The sequence below is a fragment of the Camarhynchus parvulus genome, chromosome 3 (assembly GCF_901933205.1).
Source record: "Camarhynchus parvulus chromosome 3, STF_HiC, whole genome shotgun sequence".
Lineage (NCBI taxonomy): Eukaryota > Metazoa > Chordata > Aves > Passeriformes > Thraupidae > Camarhynchus > Camarhynchus parvulus.
The window spans coordinates 60,069,215-60,092,364 of record NC_044573.1 but is presented as its reverse complement, the minus strand read 5'-3'; the positions used below and the strand labels follow the sequence as shown (position 1 = coordinate 60,092,364).

Sequence of the window (23,150 nt, the reverse complement as noted above, 5' to 3'; positions counted from 1 at the left end):
ATTTGTGTTTCTTGCACAAGCATGTGTATATGTGTAGATTTCCTTGTCAGAAACAACACAGCCCAAAGGAGCTTTTCCCTCTATAGCAAATAAGTGAATAAAGCCTTTACTGTGGTTCAATAACCACAGTTATAGGAACTAGAAAAGTTACCACAGTCACCACAGCATTTGAAGAGAATATTTTAACAGTGGCAGTGGCAATTTTCTAAAGTTATGCTTTCCAGCTAGCCATCTGCAGACCAAAATCACCAGTTTTGATACTTTTAGGCATCAGAACCAATGCCTAAAATTAGACTGACACAGAAAATCTTGACAAAATGGACTCATCCTTGACCTATTCGTTTATTTCAAAAACCTTCTGTTCATTTAACTTACATACATCAGGGAATGTTGTTGTTATTTGATCCTTTCTCTGTGATTCAACAATGTGGTTTATGTGAAAGGCAACCAAAGAAACTGAAGGGAACTAAAGAAACACCTTCACTGACTAATCAAGGGAAATGCTTTTGGAGTTACATACTTCAAACAAAAGTGCATCACAATTTCTCAGAACAAAACTGCTTAACTTCACCATAAAGGTAGTTTAAACAAGTGTTTTTGCAGTCAACAGTGACTGAAGTTAAGAACCACAATTTTACAATTTTCTCATATTACCCTTTCCCCAGCATTAGGCATTCAAAGCTGGTCAGCTGCTTAGGCGTTTAAAAGGTCAATTTGCAAGGTGTTTTGGTTTGTTAATTTCCATAGTTAGATAGAATATTAAACCATGTTCCAAATTTACCATGAATCATGTCTAATTTTTCTAGTGCTGAGGAAGCTAATGGAGTGCAATTTCTAAATTAGGGCAAACAGATTTATAGAACCCTTGATTTTTCACTTGAGCACACAGATTTTTGTCTCTATCTAAACTGTATGAATTTTCTTCAAGATTTTCTGTCCTTGTATTTTTCCAGCAATGAGTTTGCAATAATGTCTGAGTAAGTTTTGATGAATTGCTGATTTGCTTGAAATCTTCATGTATTGTGGGATAGACCTAGAAAGGACCAGAAGTTTAGAAAGAGCAAATCATTCTGAGTGTATTTTTAGCCAAGCAGACAGCCACAATGGCATGATAAACTGGGATTTATGGCTCTAATGCCTGCTCACTCCAATATTCGCAAGCCTGAACTGTTACCAATACTACCACACAGGCTATTGGTCAGAACATAGGGCCTCCTGTTTTCTCTCTCTCCAAAAACAAAGTTGTGCAGAGGAAAGAAGAATAAGGTCCTTAAAGGAAGGAAAAAAGTGTGAATTCTCAACATGACTGGAATAGAACAACAGATCACTACAAATTAAGCACATTAAATTTTCCCTATATTGCCACATATACAATTCACTAGGACAAAAGCCTATACTCTCTCTGAAATCCTTTTTACATTCACATAAGAAGATGTGCACATTAATGGATCCTGGGATGATTTTTGAAATTCCTTTGAACACATTATGTTTCTCCAGAAGAAAAGTTGCCAGACAAGATCAGGCTGATGTTGAAGAAGTGCCTTTTTACTCCTTCTGACCTAGACATGCTGTTTAAAGGTAACATTTATCATCATCACTGCACTGTGTATCCAGCAACAGCCTAACGAAAGGTGCAAAAATTCCAGGATGAAGAACACTGTCTTTCTGACAGTTCAGAGCCTGGACAGCATCCATACTTCTTTCACTCCGTGAGAAGGAACAAGTCAGGCTCTGTGCATGTCATTCAGATGGCAAACAATACCAAGTCAAGTGATGGCAACACCAGCGTTGCAATGCCATGTGTCAGGATTTCGGGCACCACTGTGATCATATCTTGATGCAATATTTCCCTTCAAGATGCAGCTTGTTGCCAGAGCGCAAGTAAACTTCATAACTGACTGCCACGAGTCAGTCCAGGAGCAGGGAATTAGCAAGTGGCTCAGGCACTCTAGTCTAGGAGAAGAGTAAAAAAGGAGTGTGGCTGCAGCACTGGGAGCAGCGGTGCTTGTTCTCCTGCCTTGAGTGAAAGTAAACAAGTCCATTGTTATCTGACTTTGCCAAAACTCAAAGTATAATGCTAGAAGGAAAAATAAGCTTTACAGAATTGAGCATGTACAATTCTTTTCTTCCCTTCATAATTTGTATGTTAGAGTAGCTGAATCTACCAAAGTGTTTACAGTATGCTATATATATAATGGCACATATAAGCTTTGTAAGGGGTTTGGAACATTTTGGAAATGTCTCTGGTGCTGAAAAAGGCTAATGTATTACAAATCATATAATATTTTAATTCAGAAAAAATATGTTTAGGAATTTTGACCTAGCATTAGGGTTAGGAAACTGAACGAGGATGCCATGAAGCATGACTGACAAATCAGTCAAGCTAGTCTGCTTCAGATACATATTGTGCAAGGCATTATCACTGCGATCAGTCACAAAAAATGCATATTTAGTTTTTTTACATTAAATACTACACCTGTGAACCTATGTAAAAGATATACAAAATATAAATGTCATTGGGACTGTATATTTCAAACTTTTTAAAATAAACACAAAGTATATTTATATATATATATGTAGGCATATAGGTTGTGATTTCAATGTCAACACTAGCACAGTTTGTCTCTTCTAAATACAGGCCAGTATACTTCCTAGTCCAACACATGCACCTACAAACACATGATCATGCATACAGCTTTACGTTCTGCTGTTTGCAGAAAAGTCAGAATATACAGCACTATACATTGTTTCAACTCAAAATTGATCGACAAACTAAAAATATGCCATTCAAAAGAAATTCCTTGTGAACTATTAAAAAAAACCCCAAAAACCAGAGAAAACCAGGGATATCTCTATTTCATCTCAATAAAAACACTGAAGACCATGGTGATGATGACCTAAGATTCAGAATGCTTTGTCCAGCATGTGGTGGGGGTCACTCTTGGACAAAACACAACAGTGCGGAACTGGTTGCTACGACACATACCAAACACAGTTACAGTGAGGCATAGAGCCTTCACAACTCCATCCAACCCAGCTCTGGGTTCAGACTACTGAGGTCTCTGACCGAAAGGAGACAGAGTTGTACACTGTTCTTCTCACAGCAGGCGGTGCTGATGGGGATCTGGATGCCCATCTGGAAGGTAGGCGTCGATTTGCTGGCCGAGCGGGACGGGAGAAGCCCTTCTCACTTGAACATTTCACTGGCACGCATATCTAGAACACAAAGGCAAGTCCTTGCTTTAACAAGTCACAGCTTTTGTGGAATGCAGCGGGAATGTTGGAGGACATTTGCGGTGACCTCAGAACAGGTGGTTGGAAGCTATTAAAAGGAGCTCAGCAATGCACAGAATGCAAAAGAACAGCTATTTCTATGTACAGGGATTCTCACATCAGTTGTGGTTTAAAATACATGAAGACAAGTGTCAGACACAAGGAAATGTATAAAATGATAGTGCAAGACAAAATTGACATTTCCTCTTATCTTTCAGTTTCTATAAGTTTTTTTGTCAATGAATGCTGTAAAATATTCCAAGTGTAGAACTCAGAATACCATCTGATATTACTGGAGTAGGATCTACATGCTTCTCAGGTATTTTTTGATAGATCCTATTTCAGGAAACTGTTTCCATTAGTTCAGTGTGAAGCTGTTTAACTTGGTAACTAATTCAGAATGGTTATGTGTTAATACAGTGTCATGTCTACCAGCAGAGCCATAGAGATGCAGTGGAAACTCAACAGATTTTGATCATAGCTACACTGATGTAAATTTGAAATAATGAAAACAAATCCAGTGCCTCAAGCCACATGTAGTTCTTTACTTCTCTGAGACATTAAATAGTAACTCCTGGTCAGGCAGTATTCTACACTTAGTTTCTATAGATAGCAATGACAATATAAAATGTGGTCCTGTGAAAAAAGTCATTATTCCTTTCCTCCATATAAATTGATGAAAATTTGTTTGCCTGTCAAAAGTTTAGTGGATGAAAAAGAAATCAGAAGCTTCACAGCTTTTTTATTTCTGTGCTGAAGGAAAGATGTACTTGTTAAGCAAGACATTGCATCACAGCAAGGCCGTCAGAAAGACATGCAGAAGAAAATCTGCATGGTCAGATTCTCAGCTGCTTATATCTATATAGCTCCCTGAAGTCTGTGAATTTGTGCCAGTTTAAGGCATACCAGCTGACAGCCTGAACCCATTTAAGTTTCCTAGCTCAAAACACACCTGCCTTATCTTTTTTGAGATTCCAAGAGGCATATCTCTTTGTGTTCTTTGCGGACTTTTACAGAACCTGCAACTTACAGCGTGTTTTCCAAACCATCTGTTTGTCTTTTCATTAAGAAAGAATGTTGGCAAAGACAGTATTTCTAAACTTCTGAAAATAAACTTCAGCCAAATATAAATTAATTAGTCATGCCATGCTCTTCTGTTTCTGTGATCCTATGCTTGAATATACAGGAGAAGCTGGAACTGAGACATGAGTAAGAGAAGGTTACTTTGTTAGTGGAAACTTTATGGAGTCACAATACTCCTTGTCCAAGGAAAACCTGATCCAAGCAGCGCCCTGGATACTGAAAAATGTTATCTAAGACCTCAAGGGTTTGGGGCATGTCCAAGTCTGCTTAAGCCCTATGGGAGGTCATATGACATAACACATCAGCTAAAGCAAGGAGAGAGGGTGTTAAAACCTGGCTGAAGCTCTCACTAGTTCAATCTTAGCATAACTGCACTGTAGTAAAAACTAGCTTTGCAGAACACCAGCAGGGATAAGAATCTGGCATGTCTTCACTGCTCATTCTTACTTACATGCTTCTGCCCTCCCACAACTCTTAATCTGCAGAGGAAATGCTCCTGATTCATCCAGATCCTGGCCTAAAGTATCTATTTTTACATAACTAGTTACAATATAATGTTAGTCTGCCCCATTTGAGAGTCTGAGGCTTGCTATGAAATGGAATTGTTTTGCTTTTGTCATTCTTATGAACCTTACCTCTGGTAACTTTTGCCTCTCTTTTCCTTGCTTGAGTTGCTGCCCAATATGCCTGGCTGAATTCCTTGGATAGTCTTGTTTTTCTTGCTCAATCTGGAGCATTTCTAAATACTGACTCAGTGTCTCGCAACCCCCATTGGTGAATTCAGAATTTGCCTGTGTCCTCTTATCTTTGCAGCATTTTGTATTACACGGAGAAGTCGCAGTTGATTTTTCATAGGTTTTCAAAAGCTTTTCAACAACACCATAGTTGGACCTTGAGTCAGCTGAGCGCGGGCGGCCGGATAAATTACTTGGTCTCCAGTCATGCTCGTGAAGCATGTGCCTATAACCACTGGTATTTGGAAGTCCATTCATGTGTTTTTGTTGCCCTGCTGTCCTGACAGCTTTGCTAGGGTTGTTAGTTTCTTGCTCCTTTGCTGCAGAGAGCTTGGGACTTGAAACACAAGGCGTATTTACAGTTTCTGCCCTGCTAGCAGCAGAGTCACATGGTGGACCGCAGGGTTTGTGGTCGTCTGATGCTGCTTGAGGCACCTGATTTTCCTGCAGAGCATTGTTACGTTTATCTGTGTGAAATACAGTCCGATTAAACTCATCAATCTTTGCAGCTAGCGTTTCATTTCTTTGGGTCTTTCCCAGAGGACACCTGGTATCTTCCAAAAGATCATTGTGCGAGGTAGCAGGGACATAAAAGTCATTGCTGTAAAAAGGGCTGCTGTGAGACTTGGTGTTTTGTTTCTGATGAATCTTGTTGGTTTGGGCCATATTTCCATCTGAACAACTCTTTTGGGCTGACAGTGGGGAAGGCTCATTTTTATTGTCTTTTCCAAGCTTGCCCATATCATATGCCCATGTGTTGTGGCAGAAATTTGTTGGAACATTGCACTCATTTTTGGTTACAGGTATTGCAGCAGTTACCATCATAGGAACTTTCACAGCCTGCCCTTCATTTGCACAGGCTACTGCAGATTTATTTTTGTTTACAGGTGAAGGATTCCTCAGTTTCCCCCCATTCCAACAATCCTGAGCCTTGCAATTGTTTTTGATGCCAGGATCTCTTATGGGTGCTTCTGAAAGGTGTATGACTGCAGAAAGTGAGTTTGTTAGGTGCCGAGAAGTGCTCCGTGGAGGAACTGGTGGAGCTTCTTTCTTTTGCCAAGGTCTGAAATCTGTTCCTATGTCACCAGTAAGACTACCATAAGAAATGTCCTTCAAAGCCTTGGTGGAGCTCATCAGATTCTTCCTATTATTATGTTCCTCTGTTTCAAAAGCAACTGAAGTCTGTGATTCATTGCTGGACACATGGTTCATCTCAGGCAGGATAACTGCGTTTTGGGTTTCCTTAAATTCCCCCAGGAAAGGAAGTGACTTCATTCTGGAAATAACAGAAGAGGTGTTTCAGGGATAAGCAGTAAGGAACATTCCAGAGAGGACCTCAGCATGGATTGATTCTCCCCAGAAGCAGGTGTTTTAACACTGGCTACTTAAAAAGGTTTGGGAGCAGCTTTGCTACAGCTGGTATACCCAGCACAACCGAAACACACACAATAAAATTGAGGAAAGGTCAACAAAAGGAATTTGCCACTAAAATTCTTTTTCTGAGTTTTTCAGACGATGACTGTTTTCTTGTCTCTGCTACATTAAATACAGTAGGATCTTGTTCTAATGACTCATAGGAGTCTACCTGACTATGAAGTGAATGAAGAAAGCTGTAGGACACAGTGTATCCCTTGTTTAGGTTCATAACCTTACACATGAGATCTACCTTTTGATATATATTAAAAAAGCATATTTAAAAGTTATGCATCAGCTATGAATCCATTTGCTCTAAAGATACAAAGAGTAGCCCAGCTAAAATAATGAATTAGTGACAGACTTTTAACTGATCATATGGTGGAGTGTGATCATGATGGAGAAATCCCTCTGACCTTTGGGAGCACCTGAGAAGGTTCAGTTTTACCTGAAAATTTCTGCACAACTCAAGAGGCAGTCTGGTGTTTAGCTTGCTAGAGAAGACAATGAACACTGAATTTTTAACAGATGATGGAATGTTCACTTGCCGTACTTTTCAGGGTCTGACTTGCCATCTTTCCATTAGCAAAAATGTATGGTGGTTCTTCCCTCTCTTGCTTTCTTTCTGCTCTTGGATCATCAGTTCCTGGCATATCCCCCATGCTTAAGCTAGATTTGGACTTTAAGTAAGAAATTCCCAGCCTGACAAACCCATAAAGTGTTGTATAAAACTACATGGCAATGGGGCCAGAGTAGACAGAAATACCTGTTCACTTTCCCAATCCTCTGTACAGCCAATAGAAACAATTTCATTTCATATAAATACTAATTTGAATTTGTATGTTCTGTATATAAAATCAATTTTGCTAGAAAAACCTGCCTTTGTATCATATTTCAGCGTATTTCATTTGAATATTTTATGCCGAGCACTGAAATACTAGGAGGGTAGGAACTGCCCAGCTAATAAATCCAACAGCAAACCTGCCTTCAAAGTGAAAAGCATAAGGAGAATTATTAATTTCCTTCCTCTAACACAAGAAGTCCAGAGATGTTTTTACCTTCTGTGATTGGACTTCTTTCGAATTTCCTCTTGATAGCTGCATAATTCTTCACTGACTCTGGCAAGTTCTTTAAGAGCCTTTATAAATATAAAAACAGGCCTTTAATATATACATTTTAAATTATGTCTCCAGAATTAATTTGAAACTTGTGGTCATTTGCATTTAAGATTCACAGCAGAGGGAAGTATTATGAGAAAAGATACAAAAATGCCCCCACCTTATGAACAGAGGTAAAGAGCATGCTGTTAACACATTCAAACAGTGAGAAGACACTCATTGATAGCAAACCTAGGAGCAAGTAGAGAGAGTGACTTGTGGAAAGCTAAAATCAGGGAGATCAGTCCTTTAGCTTAACCTGGCAGGGCAAAGTCCTCAATGTTTTCCTCCCCCTTGTAACTGAAACATGCTCATACTTTACTTACTACATTGAGATCACCAATATAATTCTTGGTATTTTGCTCGGAAGTTTTAGTGGTGAGGCTGTCTTCAGGTTCTTCATGGTTCTCAAAGGCCAGATTGTCCACTAACAGAATATTATTTCTGCTCTTGTTTCTGGGCTCCTTCCATTCGTGTCCTGTTACACCAAGCAGACTCCCTTTCTCCATTCTGTCATTTGTCACATTGTGTTGATGGTTCAGCTCTGCTGTGTCACTCTCTTGCAAAGCAGGGCAATGCATGGACAGCTGCAGCATCTTGCTCTGAATGGCCTTGCTATCATGGATGGTCATATTGCTCTCCCTTCTAAGTTTTACCTCCTGGTAAAGCTGAAAAGACAACAGAACCTTCTATTAAATCATGGTGTTGTAATGAGCTTTATGGCAAAGCCCCCATATTTATCTTCTGTTTTGAATGATGCTTCACTCAGCAGCACAGATTAGAAAGATTCTAGATGTATCAGTGGGAAAGTTCTGAGTCACCTAGTGTGACAATTCAAACACCAGGCATGCCACAAGATAAGGCTGTCACCATTCTCAAACTCTCTGCCATAATTTTAATGTATGGCTTCCACCCCTGGTTGGGACTGGAAGAGATCTCCCGAGATAACTGGCCCTGCCTTGAGCCAAAAGATGCAGGGTTGTTTTCCAAGTAATATCAGCACACTCTGTGGTGGACACAACTGTTATCTGATGGACAGGGAATGTGGGGGAATGTGACAGAGAGAGAATGTTCTGGCTATGCTACATCCTATTAAAGCATATTATTTGAAGGAGAGGAAGTGAATTCTCATAAAATACAGTGCCATCTGCACTACAGCAGACTCCTTCAGTTCTCAGACAAGTGGAATTCTTCCCTATGACTGGAGTGATAAATCAGTACTGCAGAATGGTATTATTGGGCAACGTGCTGTCACCTTCTTCTTTCATGCTATCTGCTGAGATCCAGTGGCTTCATTGGTGTTAATGATGTTAATTCTGGTCACCCACCACATTCAAACTAGGAACTGTGGCAAATTATAAATTAGAAAAAATGGCAACATCATAAAAACCTCTTCTGCTTACAGTATAATTTCCATTGCCAAGAATCCCACAGCTCTGTATAAACATTCATTCTTAACTTGGTCTCATGAAGAAAGCACACAGGCACCTCTGAGCAGCCATCTGCCTGCCCTCTCACAGTGCACAAGGCCATCACAACAGCTTTTGGAAGGACAGTGGAAAAGAATAACAACATGCAGAGCATGTGGCCATTTCATGGGCAGTGCTGTGGATTAGAAGTATTCTCACGTTCAGGGACTTAACACTTGACCTCATCCTGGGTTTTTAGATTTCACTCCCAAAGCCCAGCTGCTCATGGAAACTGAGGGCTGAACTTTGCCATTTCCAAGAAATAAGAGCCTCACATGGATTCAGCATGCCAGTAAGAAGGAAGGATATCACCTGATAATATATCCTTTCTGGAGGAATTAAGTCTTCTGGAGGAATTAAGTTAGGTTTGGTGGGCTAGAGAAAACTGCCAAATTAAAACACATCTGATAAGTAAGCACAAATTTTATTGAGGAAATCCTTCTACAGAAAATGTCATTTAAAAGGCATCTATCTCTTCTTTTCTCCAGCTTGTGGAGAAAAGAAATGTGGCTTGTGGAGAAGAAATGTCAGGCATCTGAAATCAGCAGCAGCTATAGTCACAGCTTAAGAGGGGACCTAAGGATTGCAATAACCTTGAGGTATAATCTGTAGTTTTGTTTGGCCCTGCCGTAGCCAGCAAATTCTCTTCCTCTCAGCCCCATTCCACTCTTTATCTCTTTTTCTTGCTTTCCTAATCTCTGTGCTAATAAAGAACATGATGAAAACAGTCTTTGCTGACATTGTCAGTTCTACTAAAAGCCAGAATGCCTTTTCATTACTGTCATTCCAAATCAGCTCTTATACCTAAGAAAATGAAATTCAACTACATATACAGATCACATTATTAACTTTTGAAGCATTCTCAGCTTGGCAGTCAAATTAGGGGAGACTGCACAGAAAAGTCCTAACACAAAAGACAAAATGTGGCAAAGACCATCATACGAAAGTCTGCAAGAATTGTGGGTAAATTATAAGAGAGTTGACATTACGGAGTTCTGCCGCAGGCTGGTTTAATGGGCAGTGTATGGCTGCAATTCCTTTGGCTTTGACCATTTTCCTTCTCAGTTTCATGTGAGCAATCTCTGCCACACATTCCTGTGCTGCTCAGCCACAAGACAGTGCTGGCAGAGACAAGTGAAACTACTCCATGTGTATATTAGATGAAAAATGTGGAAAGCTCACTAATGAAAAAACTTGCCTCTACAAGCTGCCAAGCAGACTTGGTTAATGCATTAGAGAGTGTCAGAGGGTTTGGCTGCAGGGACAATTTGGATATAAAAGAATAATAAATAATTGCTGTGACTATTTCTGGAAGGAGATGCACTGCAAATAGCAGGGACACTTTGCTAGTATGTGTAAACACAAGTGGTTTCAGAATTTTCATTCTATTTGCTGTACCTGTTTTCTCTCCCAAGAGTCATCCATAAAAGGAACAGGTTCTAGCCAGAAAAATTCCATATCATGCAGTATTTCATACATATATTATTTTTAATATTACCATTTGCCCTAGCAGACCTGTGCCATCTAAAGCCTTTTTGCTAGATAATTATGATGCCTAATTTTTTTGTTACAAAATATGCATTTTCTAAACCCCATATTGTTCAGTATTTACTTGAAAAAAGCATGTATAATATAGGGAACATGGCTCATGCCCATGGCTGAACTGTCAACAGTAAGTACAGCCAATAATCTCATAGCTCACAAAGCCACATTCACCTCCTACCTTGTATTCATGACTATTAAATGAGCAATTGCAAATACTGCTTAATCCCAGGATTTTCATCCTTCCATCAGCTGTTAGAAACTTCCAGTGACACATAAAGAATAGGATAAAATAAGAAAAAATCTTTAAGTGACTCAATGCCACTTCACCCCAAGCGAAAATGGTAGTGTTTGGATTTTTGTTTACAAGTACCTCTTCTATTTTCTTCTGCATGACCTTCCATTGACATTCCCATTCTTTCCTTTCATTGTCAAATCTCTCCAGCAATTCCATTTTTTCTTTATTCCAGTTCCTCTCAGTAGTCTCCAGTTGTTCATGCAGGTCCATGGTTAAAGTCTGTGCAACAGCAAAGACAGCTCTCCTTTTTTTCTTTCTTCCCTGAATGTTTCCTGGAAGTTTAAGAGAATACGTCTTACTTATGTTTTATTCTAGCTTTCAGGGAACAAAGACAATCAAGAAAATGCCCAAAATTAATAACTGAAAGGAGCTTGTAGGAGACAGTATTATTCAACTGATACTTGTCTGGAGTGTGATTGGAGTATAGATGAACTAAGCATTATAGGACATAAATACAAAGGCAGAGATGCCCAGTCTGGAGAGGGGAGGTGGAACACATTCAGCATCACAGAATTCAGTAACATCTGCCACAGCAGGCTCTGTACCATGATCACTTTGCATCTTTGCCATTTCTCTTCACTATAAATGTGTTTTCAATGAACTAGGGTCTGTACAATATTGAATGGCACTTCAGGACCTTGGGATCCTGCAATATCTGCCCTTGAGGGTGAAAGCTATTTTTATATTTGTTCAAAAGACAACTGTAAAAGTATCATGTTTGCTCATGCACTCCCTGCACGCATGCAAGGAGCACGACAAGGACTGGTACATTCTTTTGGCAATTGAGGACTGCAAACGTGATATACTCAGGGAATTCTCATGGCTACATGAATGCTTTGGAATTCATGAAGGAAGACAGGACAGGAAAGCTAATAACAGGTACAAACACATAAACGGTAGAAATCGTTTATATAGAAGGGACAGAAGGTCACCAAAAAGGGTTCAAGAAGTTTGGATTTACAGATCTAGATCTATAAATGTTAGTTTCAGGATCAGCATAGGGAAAACTAGAAAATATTCTTCAACAGCACTAACTCCAGTCTAGTTCAAAACTTTCTCAGAATATCTGACTAATTAGTACTTCAGTTTCTTCTTCCCCTTTAGAAGTCTTTAGCAAAGACTTTAGCCAAAGACAAAGTCTTTAGTCTTTAGTGTCTGTAAATTAAAAAAATATTAATTGAACCACTAAATTGGCAAGCTTTAAGGGAAATATTTTAGATCTCCTTATCTGATTTTGGAGCAAAGAAGTTACAAATCTTATGGACCTAGTGATTCTCTTGCTTCCTCTTGCTTTCTTAGGTTTTACACTAGAAACCCCATTATCATCAGCACATTTATTATGCCAGCAAGTCTGAAATAACACTCATTCATTCAGTTATGATGGCTTCTGTGATATAATGCCTGGTAGAGAGGCATTGATACTTGAGTTTGCTAACTTCAGTTCTTAAAGCCAGTTGTTGTGCTACCTAGGTGGTCATGGAATCTAGTTCTAGTAATAAAATGCCTCTGCATTGCTTTCTGCTCCTGCCAGATATCAAATGGCAGGCAATTGAATTATCAGAGAGTTAACTAGGAGTAAGCCCAGTTTACCTTTCTGCAATTTGTTCATTTCCCTGACTGATGATCAGCGATTGCCAGCTCACAGGAACTGCTGATTTTACTGCCCACATTTCCTATGATATAGTAAAAATTCGTTCCTGAGCAAAGTTCTTCCCCATCCCTTAAGTTACTGGCACCTCTTCTTGATTTAGCTGTAGTTACCATGTAACCACCATTTACTGTGTCTGCTTTATTTCAGCTGACTGGGAAGAGGATGTCAAACTTGCAGTCAGCTTTTTTCATGTACAAGTAAGCAGAAGAGCTCAGATGAAACCCAACAGGTTACTTAGGTCTTCGGGTCATAGGAAGTCCTCCCACAGCATCTCGCAAGCCATCACAGGCCCAGCCCTAACTCAGGGCTTGCAGAACAGTTTGCCCCAAGTGCCTGCCTTGGAGCTCTGAAATGACAATTTGTCCCTCAACTACCTACAAACAGATTCCAAACCCTTCTTCTTTCCCCTGCCTAAAAACATATAGAGCAACTTCATAAAACCATAAACCACCTTGAAACTAGGAGCTGCTGAAAGACAGAGCAGAATTCTCATCAAAAAAGAAGCCAAGTATTGGTTTGCTCACGGCCTCTTAGGGAACGCAGCCAGGCTACAGAGACTGCACCTCTCCAGGCCAGTGTTTCAGCTTTGTGCCAGACTCCAGTAAGCGTTGAGCAGAAACAACTTGCAAAAAAATTCTATAACACTTAAGATCTATTGAAATCCAAACATCTATTGCTAATGAACTTTAAGAATATTGCAGTACTTTCTCACCTTCCTAATTCAAAGCTTGCAATTTTTAGCACCATCATTTGATTTTTTTTCTGCTACATTTATGTCTTTATAAACTTTCAGGATACCTCTGAGAAATAAACAAAAGTCAATTCTCTGCTCCACTATAATCCTTATACATATACATGTCAGAAAAAAAAAAAAAAGAAAAACCCCCATTTGTAAATGCTGTGCAGTCATGAACAAGACAGGCAGATATAATCTGTCAACAACTTGCACAAATGGTGATTTTGCTAGTGCGCTATTAGTAATAATGACCATGCTTTAGTCAGCCACATATTACTAGAAAGGTCAATACTGTGTAGCATATTTGTTTTTACACACATAAGAACAGATATAATATGTACTCTTTTCAAGTATGAATATAGCACTGAAAAGGCCTCTGGTGTTTCTTTAGAGCTGGAAACTACTATTGCCATGTTGGTATTCATCTTAACAATTTTCAAATTGTTTCATATGGAACTTTGATTATAAAAAAAGACTGAAGAGAGTCAGAAGAAAATCAAGTCTTGAAAGAGGATAGTTACAGAAGTTACAGATGGTCACTTGTAGCTCTAAGATCCACAAAAGGCGTGTATTGTTTCTTAGGCTTCTCTGATTTCCTCTTGACAGAAATTCTGAGAAGAAAACTCATGTTTATTGATATTAGCAGCTGGATGACTATACAGCTTTGCTGCTATTGTACAGTGATCTGTTCATTAGAAACTTTGACTCCCATTTCAACTTCTCTTTCCCCCACTTTCTCTTTTTCTTGGTGTTTCCTTTGCGTTTGTTTGGGGTTATTTTGGTGGAGAACAATGTGCAGTCCTGGTAATACACCTTCTGTGTGTATGGTGCACTGAGATTTCCCCATGGATATTTCACATTGTTAAAGCAACCCAAGGCATGTAAAATGTCACATTATCATTTGCTCTGTGGATCAGAACAATATCTGTGCTCTTGCAGTATTGGCAATTTCTCCATGTCCTAGACAAGGTCAGAAGCTCATTACAGCAATCAAATTAAGCAAATAATCAATTTTGTCTGCATCAGCTGCATTTTGCTTTAACTTTTCCTTTAGCCCTTCCTCCTCTCAAGCAAAAAATGTTTTAAGCCACTATTTGATGTTAGTCATTAATCCCCCATATCTTACCCTTTCTAGCCAGATATTAAAAATACAAGATAATTTGCAAACAACCTCTAGCAACTTCTGAAAATAATCAGCTTGACATCAGCTGAGATGTTATTTTTCACCAGAGTTTAATCAGATTGGATGTGCATAATCATTCAGATACACAAATCTGCCCTTGTTTTTACAGAAAAAAAAATGCAATCAAATTATATTTCCAAATAAGTGCTGTATTTTGGATGACTAAGAAAATTGTAAACGTATGTATTTGTTCAATTATAAATGTGTGCCATGTGTCACGATAAGATGCACTTTATACATTAAAAGAAAGTACAGTTGAGTGAGAGAAGAGATAGAAAAGAGGGAGAAATGAGAGAGTGAAAGAAAGAGAAAGGAAAAAAGGGGAAAAAGAAAAAGGAGAAAGAAAAAGAGAAAGAAAGAAAGAAAGAAAGAAAGAAAGAAAGAAAGAAAGAAAAGAAAGAAGAAAGAAAGAAAAGAAAGAAAGAAAGAAAGAAAGAAAGAAAGAAAGAAAGAAAGAAAGAAAGAAAAGAAAGAAAGAAAGAAAGAAAGAAAGAAAGAAAGAAAGAAAGAAAGAAAGAAAGAAAGAAAGAAAGAAAGAAAGAAAGAAAGAAAGAAAGAAAGAAAGAAAGAAAGAAAGAAAGAAAGAAAGAAAGAAAGAAAGAATTCAAGTGCACACAATGCTGTCATCCCTGTTCTGTTAATATATCTCTGCCTGCACTAAAAAAACTAACTGAACTTTAAGAATAAAGAACATATATAACATATATGAACTTCACATTACATATAAATAACATACAATTACATATAAGAGGGATGTTTAAATAACTGTTTGCCACATCAGAAATTTGCCTTCTCTTTTAATCTTAACTGTTCAAAAACATTGATTTGAAATAAACTGCAACCATACCTTTCATGGAATAAGAAATCCTGTAGGAGTTTTTCAGTCCATTTCCAGGCAGCAGAGAAAGCAATGAAACACACAGCTAGCAGGGATCCTGTTCTGTGAATCTTGATCTTTAAAAGAAGTAAGAAAGCTAAGCAAGACACAACCTTTCAACTGGGGCAGCATTTGCAACTCTCTTTGAATAAATGCTCAACTTTTGCAAACTGGAAAACAGTTCCGTTCAGCATCATCCCCGCAGCTGGTTTCCACGTGACGTCAGTGCACGGAGGATGGTTTTAAAGCCATCTCTTCCAACCCCCAGCTTTGTAACTTTATATCTCCTCATATTTTGTGTAAACAACTCCAACTCCGGGACATTTTTAGGTTTTATAGTGCAGTCCAGTCTTTAAAGACTGCCAAAGCAGCTAGTGTTAATATCAAAGCTGTGACAACAGGCAATTTTAGGTTTCTTTTATTGTTGTCTATGCTGTAAAGGAAGATTTTTGCTGTCTTCCAGACCTCGTTTTCAGGGTTATATTTTTTAGTATGATCATTTTGAGATTTGCAACTTGATCCTCCTGAACTGCTTTGTAAAAGGAGTTTTGTTTAAAGCAATGGTTTTGTTGGTTAACTGCTATCCTAAAGAGCTAAAAGCAAACCACTCCTCCCTAAAATCCCTTTCTGTATTCTAAATATGCTCTCAGTTATGAAATGCAAAATTATTGGGCACTGTGTAATCCTACTGTCTTGCATTCTGAGAATGGCAGTAACGGTTTCTTTGGGATACACGCAAATATTCCTGATACTTTATAGTGTTTCTGGATCAGATTCTACAGTCTGTTAATTCACTTTGTATCTCAGCAAAGCAAAACGCTTGAAATTGGATGAAGAATCTCCCTTGAACAGGGAAAATCATCTCTGGCACAAGGCTGGTAAAAAAGGTCCAAAAACACCTTGGGCTGGATATAAATCCCTAGGAGTGTCCACAGCAAGTGTTGGCATGGGATGAGGGAAGGGAGCATGACAAAAGCAATCCAGCAAGCGAAAGTCCACAGGAGACCCTGAAGCCAGAGCAGCAAAATTCAGCTGCTCCCCCTGCTGAGCTGCAGGCAGGAGGAGCCCAGCTCGCTCCTCAGGTCTCTGGCCACCACGGTAACTCCCCTGCTGCCCGCTGGGTTAAACTGCTCCCATTTCTTGGCAGCCCCAGAGAGACCCCCAGGGGAAGCCTCACATACACCGACCGCCCCGCTGGGCACTGGTGATTGGGTGCGTCTGCACACCGAAACTGACACCGGCAGCAAATTCACCTTTCAGGGAACATTTTGCCCTGTGTGTGCCTGGATAAGGGCCACAAAATACTTGATTGAGGCAGCACAAAACTGGATAAATGGTGCTGTCAGACTGATGTCTTGGAATGCCCTAAGCAGGAACATATTTCTGTGGGCAGTGCAGCTGATGACAGGAGGATCAGGGAGAAAAAAGGCACGATATGAGGATTCACACATCCTTTGCTTAGTCAGCACTCTCCTTGTTAGAACAGCAAGTTTTTATCTGACAAAATCCATTATAAAATCCAGTATAAAATTTTAACCCTGGGTGCATTTTATAGCAAATACCAAACCAGGTTTCAGGGAAAACACATTTTTCTCCTTATATGGTCTAGCTGTAAGTCTCAGCAAGTACATTAATTGGGCGCTTATTCTGCTCACATGGAACTTAAATAATGGGACTTGGGCTATTTGTGAAAATTGTAAAGATGGTCTAAAAATTGAACAAATATCCCCCAAGTACACAACTGAATGTTTCTGAAGAAAATCCCCAGACTCTAAACTCTGAGGATTTAAATCTAAAGAAACAATATGACTTTCTTTTGTGAGGTTAGGTCTCAAGCGCCAGCTGACATGGCTGGGAGTGAAGCCGGAGAGCTTGGGAGCAGAGCTGAGCCCACAGCTGGAGGCCAGGCATCACAGCACTGCCTCCTCCCTGAGGCCAGCACAGCTGCACTACTGCACATGGAGGCAGACTCTTCAGACATATTTTTTTTCTCTTATCCATCAACAGAGGCTATTATTCTTGTGTCTTTAATATTGCTAACTCCATGCCTCTTGTCTTGCTACGTGCACTCTTTGAAGTAAAAACAGTAAAAATAAATAAAACAATGGGCTAAATCCCAGGCTTGAATTCTCAATGAGGCAGAAGCCTACATTTCTGTCAGTGTGAGGAATTAGAAATGTGTGAGACTCAGGGGTTCATTAGGAGACAAGCACTGGACACACCTCATAGGTCAAAGGAACACATTAAATTCATCCTTCTATGGAAAAGGTGAGACAAAGAAAACATGAAGCGAATTGTAAAAACATGGGATCATTGTTCTATATACCCTTAAGTGTAGCAGTAGAGAATTCTGCTTTTGAGGACAAGAAATTATTCAACAGGGACTGTCCCTACTGTCCCTCCTCCAGCATCAGCAGACAAAGCAGCAAATTTGGCTTCTTGGTATCTGGCACATGTAAAATAAGCAGGAAGACTACTGTAGGCTTATTACATCCAACATATTGCTTCCACAGGAAAAGTATACTTTGTCCATATCTGGTACCACCACTGCTTGAGTCAAAAGTCAGCACCTTGACAAAAAAAAAGGTGCAAGGGCATTTTAAACAAGACCTCTGCTAAATTTCCCTTCATCATGCAAGACTGGAGACAAAGCAGCATGAGTTTCTGTTGCGGTGCTCGCAGCCACAAGTTTCAGCATGAGCTATAATCTGATCATATACTCAAGGCAATGACTAATAAAATCTACTGAAGACTACTTCAGGGCATCTTTGGCTGTGCTGCCCCAGCTTGGTTATGGCACACCCATTTTGCTATGGCCACAAAAGCTAGTGACAAGAAGGAAGAAGAGCACTGCTGCCACTGCAATCAACCCAATCTCACCATTAGATTCTGAATGATGTACACCTTGATAATCCTAGTATATACACCTCAGGAGCGGCTATATACAACAGGAAACAGGCAGAAGGGAATACAAACTGTCTCCTCTTACTGTTGTGTGCTTTTGCAATAGGATATAACTCAGTGGAGAGGCAGAGCCAGCGAAGTGTTATGTCATGTCACTGCTCCAAGGTTACATTGGAAATCGGTAGCAGATACTTTAGATGTTTACTTTAAATAGAGCCACCGTAATTTTCCCCATAGGCAACTGCATGTGTAATGGCAAAAGTTGGATTTGAATATCACTTCCCCTGGCATTAAATCAGAGACAGAAATGTAAGCCAATGGGAACTACATCCCTGATATTGATGCCTTTAGAAGTCTCCTACTCACCTATCAGATTCTGGGGTGACTAAGGAGAAGGGCATGTAATACCCTGAAGCTCTGCTTGTTTTCGTAAACAACTCCTGAAGTTCATGGGCAGTTCATCTCTTTTTATAACACATATCTAGACAGCCATGTTTTTGGCAATTTTCTATTTTCCGACTGCCAGGCATATTTCTGCACTATAGCACCTGCTCTCTTTTAGTTTTGATTCTGAAGCACTGGTGACATGTGTCAGCAGACATGTATTCTATCTCTCAACTGGAGCTTCAGGCATGGATATTTTTGGTTGAAAGAAGTATTTCCGAGCCTGGAGAAAATGGTCATTCTAACATAATGGGAATTTTTCAGTAGCAGTAAGAGAGAATATCTGCATAGGGATTTTATCAGGGCACTCAGAGCCAGCTCTAAAAGGGAAACTAATTTAATTGAATTTTTCTGGTAGCATTAAAAGAAAAAATGCACCTATTCCCTAAATTACATAAAAATTCACTGGAGATAGTGCCAATTTCCACAAGTGAAAAAATATCATAATTAGATCTACAGAAGGAAGATCTTTTCCTTTCAAAAGAATACAGAATAAATCCCCTGGGAACATAGGAAACAGAAATTTAATATATCAGGGAAGTGCTAAATGAAGGCAATTTCACGGTTCAAATTCAATGGCTTTTTTCCCTTGGAACATTAATACTTCACCAGAATATTCCAAAATGGGAGGTGTAAATCTGCTAAACAAGATTTCAACTGATAGGTAACCTGGCATATCCAGCTTCTTGTCACATGCAAACAAAGCCTGTATTCTTCTTACTGTTTGTCTTCAGAACTCCGAGCTGTGCAGCCAGCGGAATCAGTGAATCAGCAGTGCTCTGTGTGTCTCTGCCCTGCCTGACTCCAATGCACTGCTGCTAGAGGATGCTGATGTGTTCAGCTGCATTTGCTCACTCACCTGTGAGATGGTCTTCGCCCACCAGGCCAGTTACTGAGTGGGGAGAATCTGTTTTCTTTCTTGGCAAGCATAATTACTGCATTTCGTAATATCAAGTTATTTCAATTTAGCAAGACATAGAAGACTTATTTCTTTGGCTAGATCTTATCTTCTGGCTATGGATAAATGGCCATACTCATTCTATTAGCTTTCTCAGTATCTTTTAAAGTTGTGCAATATCTGGCATGAAACAGATCAGCAGCTCAAATCACTCCCTTCAACCTGAATGCAAAAGGACAAGAAATACACATCTCATTTCTCACTGAGATTTCTCTGTGAGGCTCCTCGCCATTCTCCTTGCTCATGAGAGATTCAAAGACTGTGTGGAGCTTCTAAAATAATTTTGTATGCTTTAGTGTGCTTTAATTTCAGACTCCAGCTTGTGCAATAGCTCCCTAAATGTCCCAAAAGGTCTCAGCCTTGATTTTGCTTTGTTTATGCCTGATGGAAAGCTCCAGCTTTTATGCAAGAAAAAATAGAGTGATAAATCAATGGGGATGTAATTACCAGTGCTGTGCAGAGATTATCCCCACCTCTCATTTCAGTAATTCATTCTTACATTTTCTGATTTCTGAGAAAGAAACAAATCTTTCCCAATTATTTTCCAAGATTTATTCAGTGTATGAATTCAGTGTATTACTACGTTAGAGTATTACTGTTACTGATACACTCTCTGTAAACCAAACCTTCTCTACTCATTTTTATTACATACAACCCATACATAAGCAAGTGTGGGTTAAAGAAGCCCAGAACTTCAGATCTTAGATTAAGTATTACTTTTTCTCTCTTAGGGAAATTGAGTGAGTAACATTTAAGAAAACACAAATGATTGGTTTTTCCTCCACAGGAGACACTAAAGCAGAAAGAAACTGAAAAAGTTGGTCTTGTGCTAAGATTTGGTATGACAAGTTTAAGCCTCAAATTGTTGTATTTTTAATGTCCAAATTGCAAATCCAGGGGGGAAAAAACCCCTAATACTTCCAGCAGTTGCTGAAAAACAAAAGGCCTTTTCCAGTTACAGAAATTCACTGTGAATTATGGCTTGATCATATCTTGCCATAATAGTTTTTAATATGTGGAACTTATTTTAGGTAACTGCATAAACTAGAGCATCTTAGAATCTCCTCAGAATTACTTTGGGCCTGACTTTATCCTTAACTGGGAAACCAGTCAAAGCTATCTATTAATCTCACATATATTTATTATAATTTCCTTTAGAAATCTCACTAACTATAAAATGGATAATGATGACAACACCCTCCAGTAGGAATAAGTATTTGGATTAAATCAAGGAGTTGAGTGATTTAGCTGATCAGGGTTACTGCACCTGCAGAGTGTGTTGAGGGAAAGCTAGACAAAGAAAAAATACTCTTTTTTTTAATAATGAATATTTTTGCTATTTTTTTCATTCACATAACAAAAATTTTATTGCCCCATCTGTTACCGCTCTCTGAGGATTTTCCCTCAAAATGGTGTCTCGACTATTCCAGGTAGCAGAGCATAACCTAGGCATGGAGATGAATTCTCACTGGGGAATGAATTAAGTGAACAGAGAGCTAACATGATAAATCAAAGGAAATCCTTACCACTAGCTAGAAAAACAACTGCTTTATTTATTACCACTCTTTACTACTACATTATTCAACATAGAAACTGTAGAAAAAGATGTGTCATTAATACACACATTTGTTCACCTTTTGAGAATTCACATTTGTGGGACTCAGTGGTTTCAGCATGGGTTGAATGAAACAGAAAAGTGAACTCCATAGGGCATTTCAGATGAGGTTTTCATAGTGGGAGATCTACTGCTTGTAGGAACTGCTATGTAAGTGTGAAAGAAAGAAATGTACTCTTACTTCAGCCTCTCCCAGGCAAGAAAGGAATATTCAGTGACTACTGATGCACACCCGTGTACAGAAGCTTCCCCCACTATGGGCTCTGGCTACCAATGGCACGGTTAGACAGGGATCACTCAGCAAACCAAGAGTTGCCATGTCCATTCAAAACTCCTGCTGAAATCTGGGGAGAGAACATAGAGCCCTGGTGGCCACAGACTGGGAAATGTTACCTGACAAACCTGACACCAGCCAAGGTGACTCACACCACTCCCAATCATCATCAGTTCAATCAATCATTAGTTCAACATCAATCAGTTCAAGTTAGACTGTAGCATGGCCATTTTTATAGAACACAGAGAGAATGCAGCCAGCCTATATCTCTCAGAAGACTCCTCAGCTACTCTGATGCCTTCTCTTCATGCTTCTCATTCTCAAGCTACTCATGCATTCTCATTCTCGAGCTCCGGCTTCTGGCCACCATTCCAGATACAGTGCTCTATACATCAACTATTTTGACTGGGGCCTAATGCACATAATACAGTGCTGAAAAACATTATCATCACTATTATGCAAAATATATATACAAGCTCTGATATAGAACTGCAGAATACACACACAATGTGGCTTTACTATTCATATGTGGCTAGAATACAAATTCTTTTTCTAGGAGTGGGAAGAGGAAAGTAACAGAGTCCTCACACCCACTCTGCATTTTTCTGGTTTGTTTCTGATTTGGTGCAAATTAAGGAATATTAAATTGGTTCCAATCCTCAGGAAATTTTCATTCAAAAATTATAAAACCAGACAAAGTACAAAACTCCATTTTCTGCTTGCTTACCTGGTATACCACGGTGGGCAGGTTTCCTATTCAGCTGCGTGACTTTTTGGTACATTTTTTTGCAGTTCTTTTGGTTTGGCTTTGGTTTTGGCAAACAAGTAGTCTTCAGTGTTTTTACAGCAGTGGCTATTACAGAAACTATGTCTCTTGCACTTCTTATCTTGGAGGGTGGACAAAATAAACAAACTGAAAATAACACTACAATGAACAGTAAATGATGAATGACTTACAGTACAAAAAACAGTGTAAAAAGGAAGACAAGTTTAAATATTGTTGTGTATGAAAGGGATGAAAATAATACAAGGATGAGAATAAGTAAAATGATAGGCTGGAACATCTGGGAAAGTAAATACAAAGACAAAGAGAACAGTCAATTAATGGAATAGCAAGTCCAAAGTTTCAACAAAATAAATAGTGAATCAGAATATGCTTGTGGAGGGACCAAGTGCCCATCTCCCATTTACTTCAGTAAGAGTTCTGCATGGTCAAGCCCAGAAATGTCCAATTGTTAAATGCTCCATTTTATTATTTGTTTAGAGAAAATACTAATTAGTTTGTTTTAAATTTGTGTAGGTCCATGCAGTGCTCTGCCTTTAAGTCTATGGGAGCTCTACAAGCTCAGAACTAGTGCTAGATCAGAAAGTGAGCATGCTAAATGCCGTCTCTGTTTGATTTCATGCAATACATGTAGAGTAATTGATTAGCTTTAAACTCACTGCGTCTGTGACTTTCTGATACAAGGAAACAAAAGACTAATTAGTCAGCATAGGAATAAGAATAGCTTTCAGCTTCACCTGGCAACTACTTCGACT

At 39.1% G+C, this 23,150-nt stretch overlaps 2 protein-coding genes across 2 annotated transcripts in view; both read right to left on the bottom strand.

The window, feature by feature from the left end:
- Window positions 1-323: 323 nt before the first annotated feature.
- On the bottom strand, window positions 324-8,068 carry KIAA0408 (KIAA0408 ortholog). Its single transcript, XM_030944593.1, has 5 exons — window positions 7,987-8,068; window positions 7,782-7,852; window positions 7,562-7,641; window positions 4,992-6,366; window positions 324-3,216 (listed from the first exon to the last, which is right to left on the bottom strand). The coding sequence occupies exons 2-5, from the start codon at window positions 7,839-7,841 to the stop codon at window positions 3,046-3,048; spliced, it is 1,686 nt and encodes a 561-aa protein (XP_030800453.1). The 5' UTR covers window positions 7,842-7,852; window positions 7,987-8,068; the 3' UTR covers window positions 324-3,045.
- Window positions 8,069-8,125: 57 nt separating this feature from the next.
- The window catches only part of SOGA3 (SOGA family member 3), a 46,475-nt gene continuing 31,450 nt past the window's right edge, over window positions 8,126-23,150 (bottom strand). Inside the window, exons 9-12 of the mRNA XM_030944749.1 lie at window positions 22,339-22,675; window positions 15,387-15,493; window positions 11,045-11,241; window positions 8,126-8,328 (exon numbers count right to left, since the gene is read on the bottom strand). Of these exons, the coding sequence (XP_030800609.1) occupies window positions 22,565-22,675 (111 nt within the window). The 3' untranslated portion in view covers window positions 8,126-8,328; window positions 11,045-11,241; window positions 15,387-15,493; window positions 22,339-22,564. The remainder of the gene's footprint in view (window positions 8,329-11,044; window positions 11,242-15,386; window positions 15,494-22,338; window positions 22,676-23,150) is intronic.

What these genes read in the sequence shown, in the direction of transcription:
- KIAA0408 (XM_030944593.1), bottom strand. Translation starts at nt 7,841, where the DNA reads ATGAGTGTCTTCTCACTGTTTGAATGTGTTAACAGCATGCTCTTTACC. An exon ending in TCTTTACCTCTGTTCATAAG is followed by an intron (nt 7,642 to 7,781) that starts GTGGGGGCATTT and finishes ATATTTATAAAG; the next exon opens with GCTCTTAAAGAACTTGCCAG. An exon ending in AAGAAGTCCAATCACAGAAG is followed by an intron (nt 6,367 to 7,561) that starts GTAAAAACATCT and finishes TGTTATTTCCAG; the next exon opens with AATGAAGTCACTTCCTTTCC.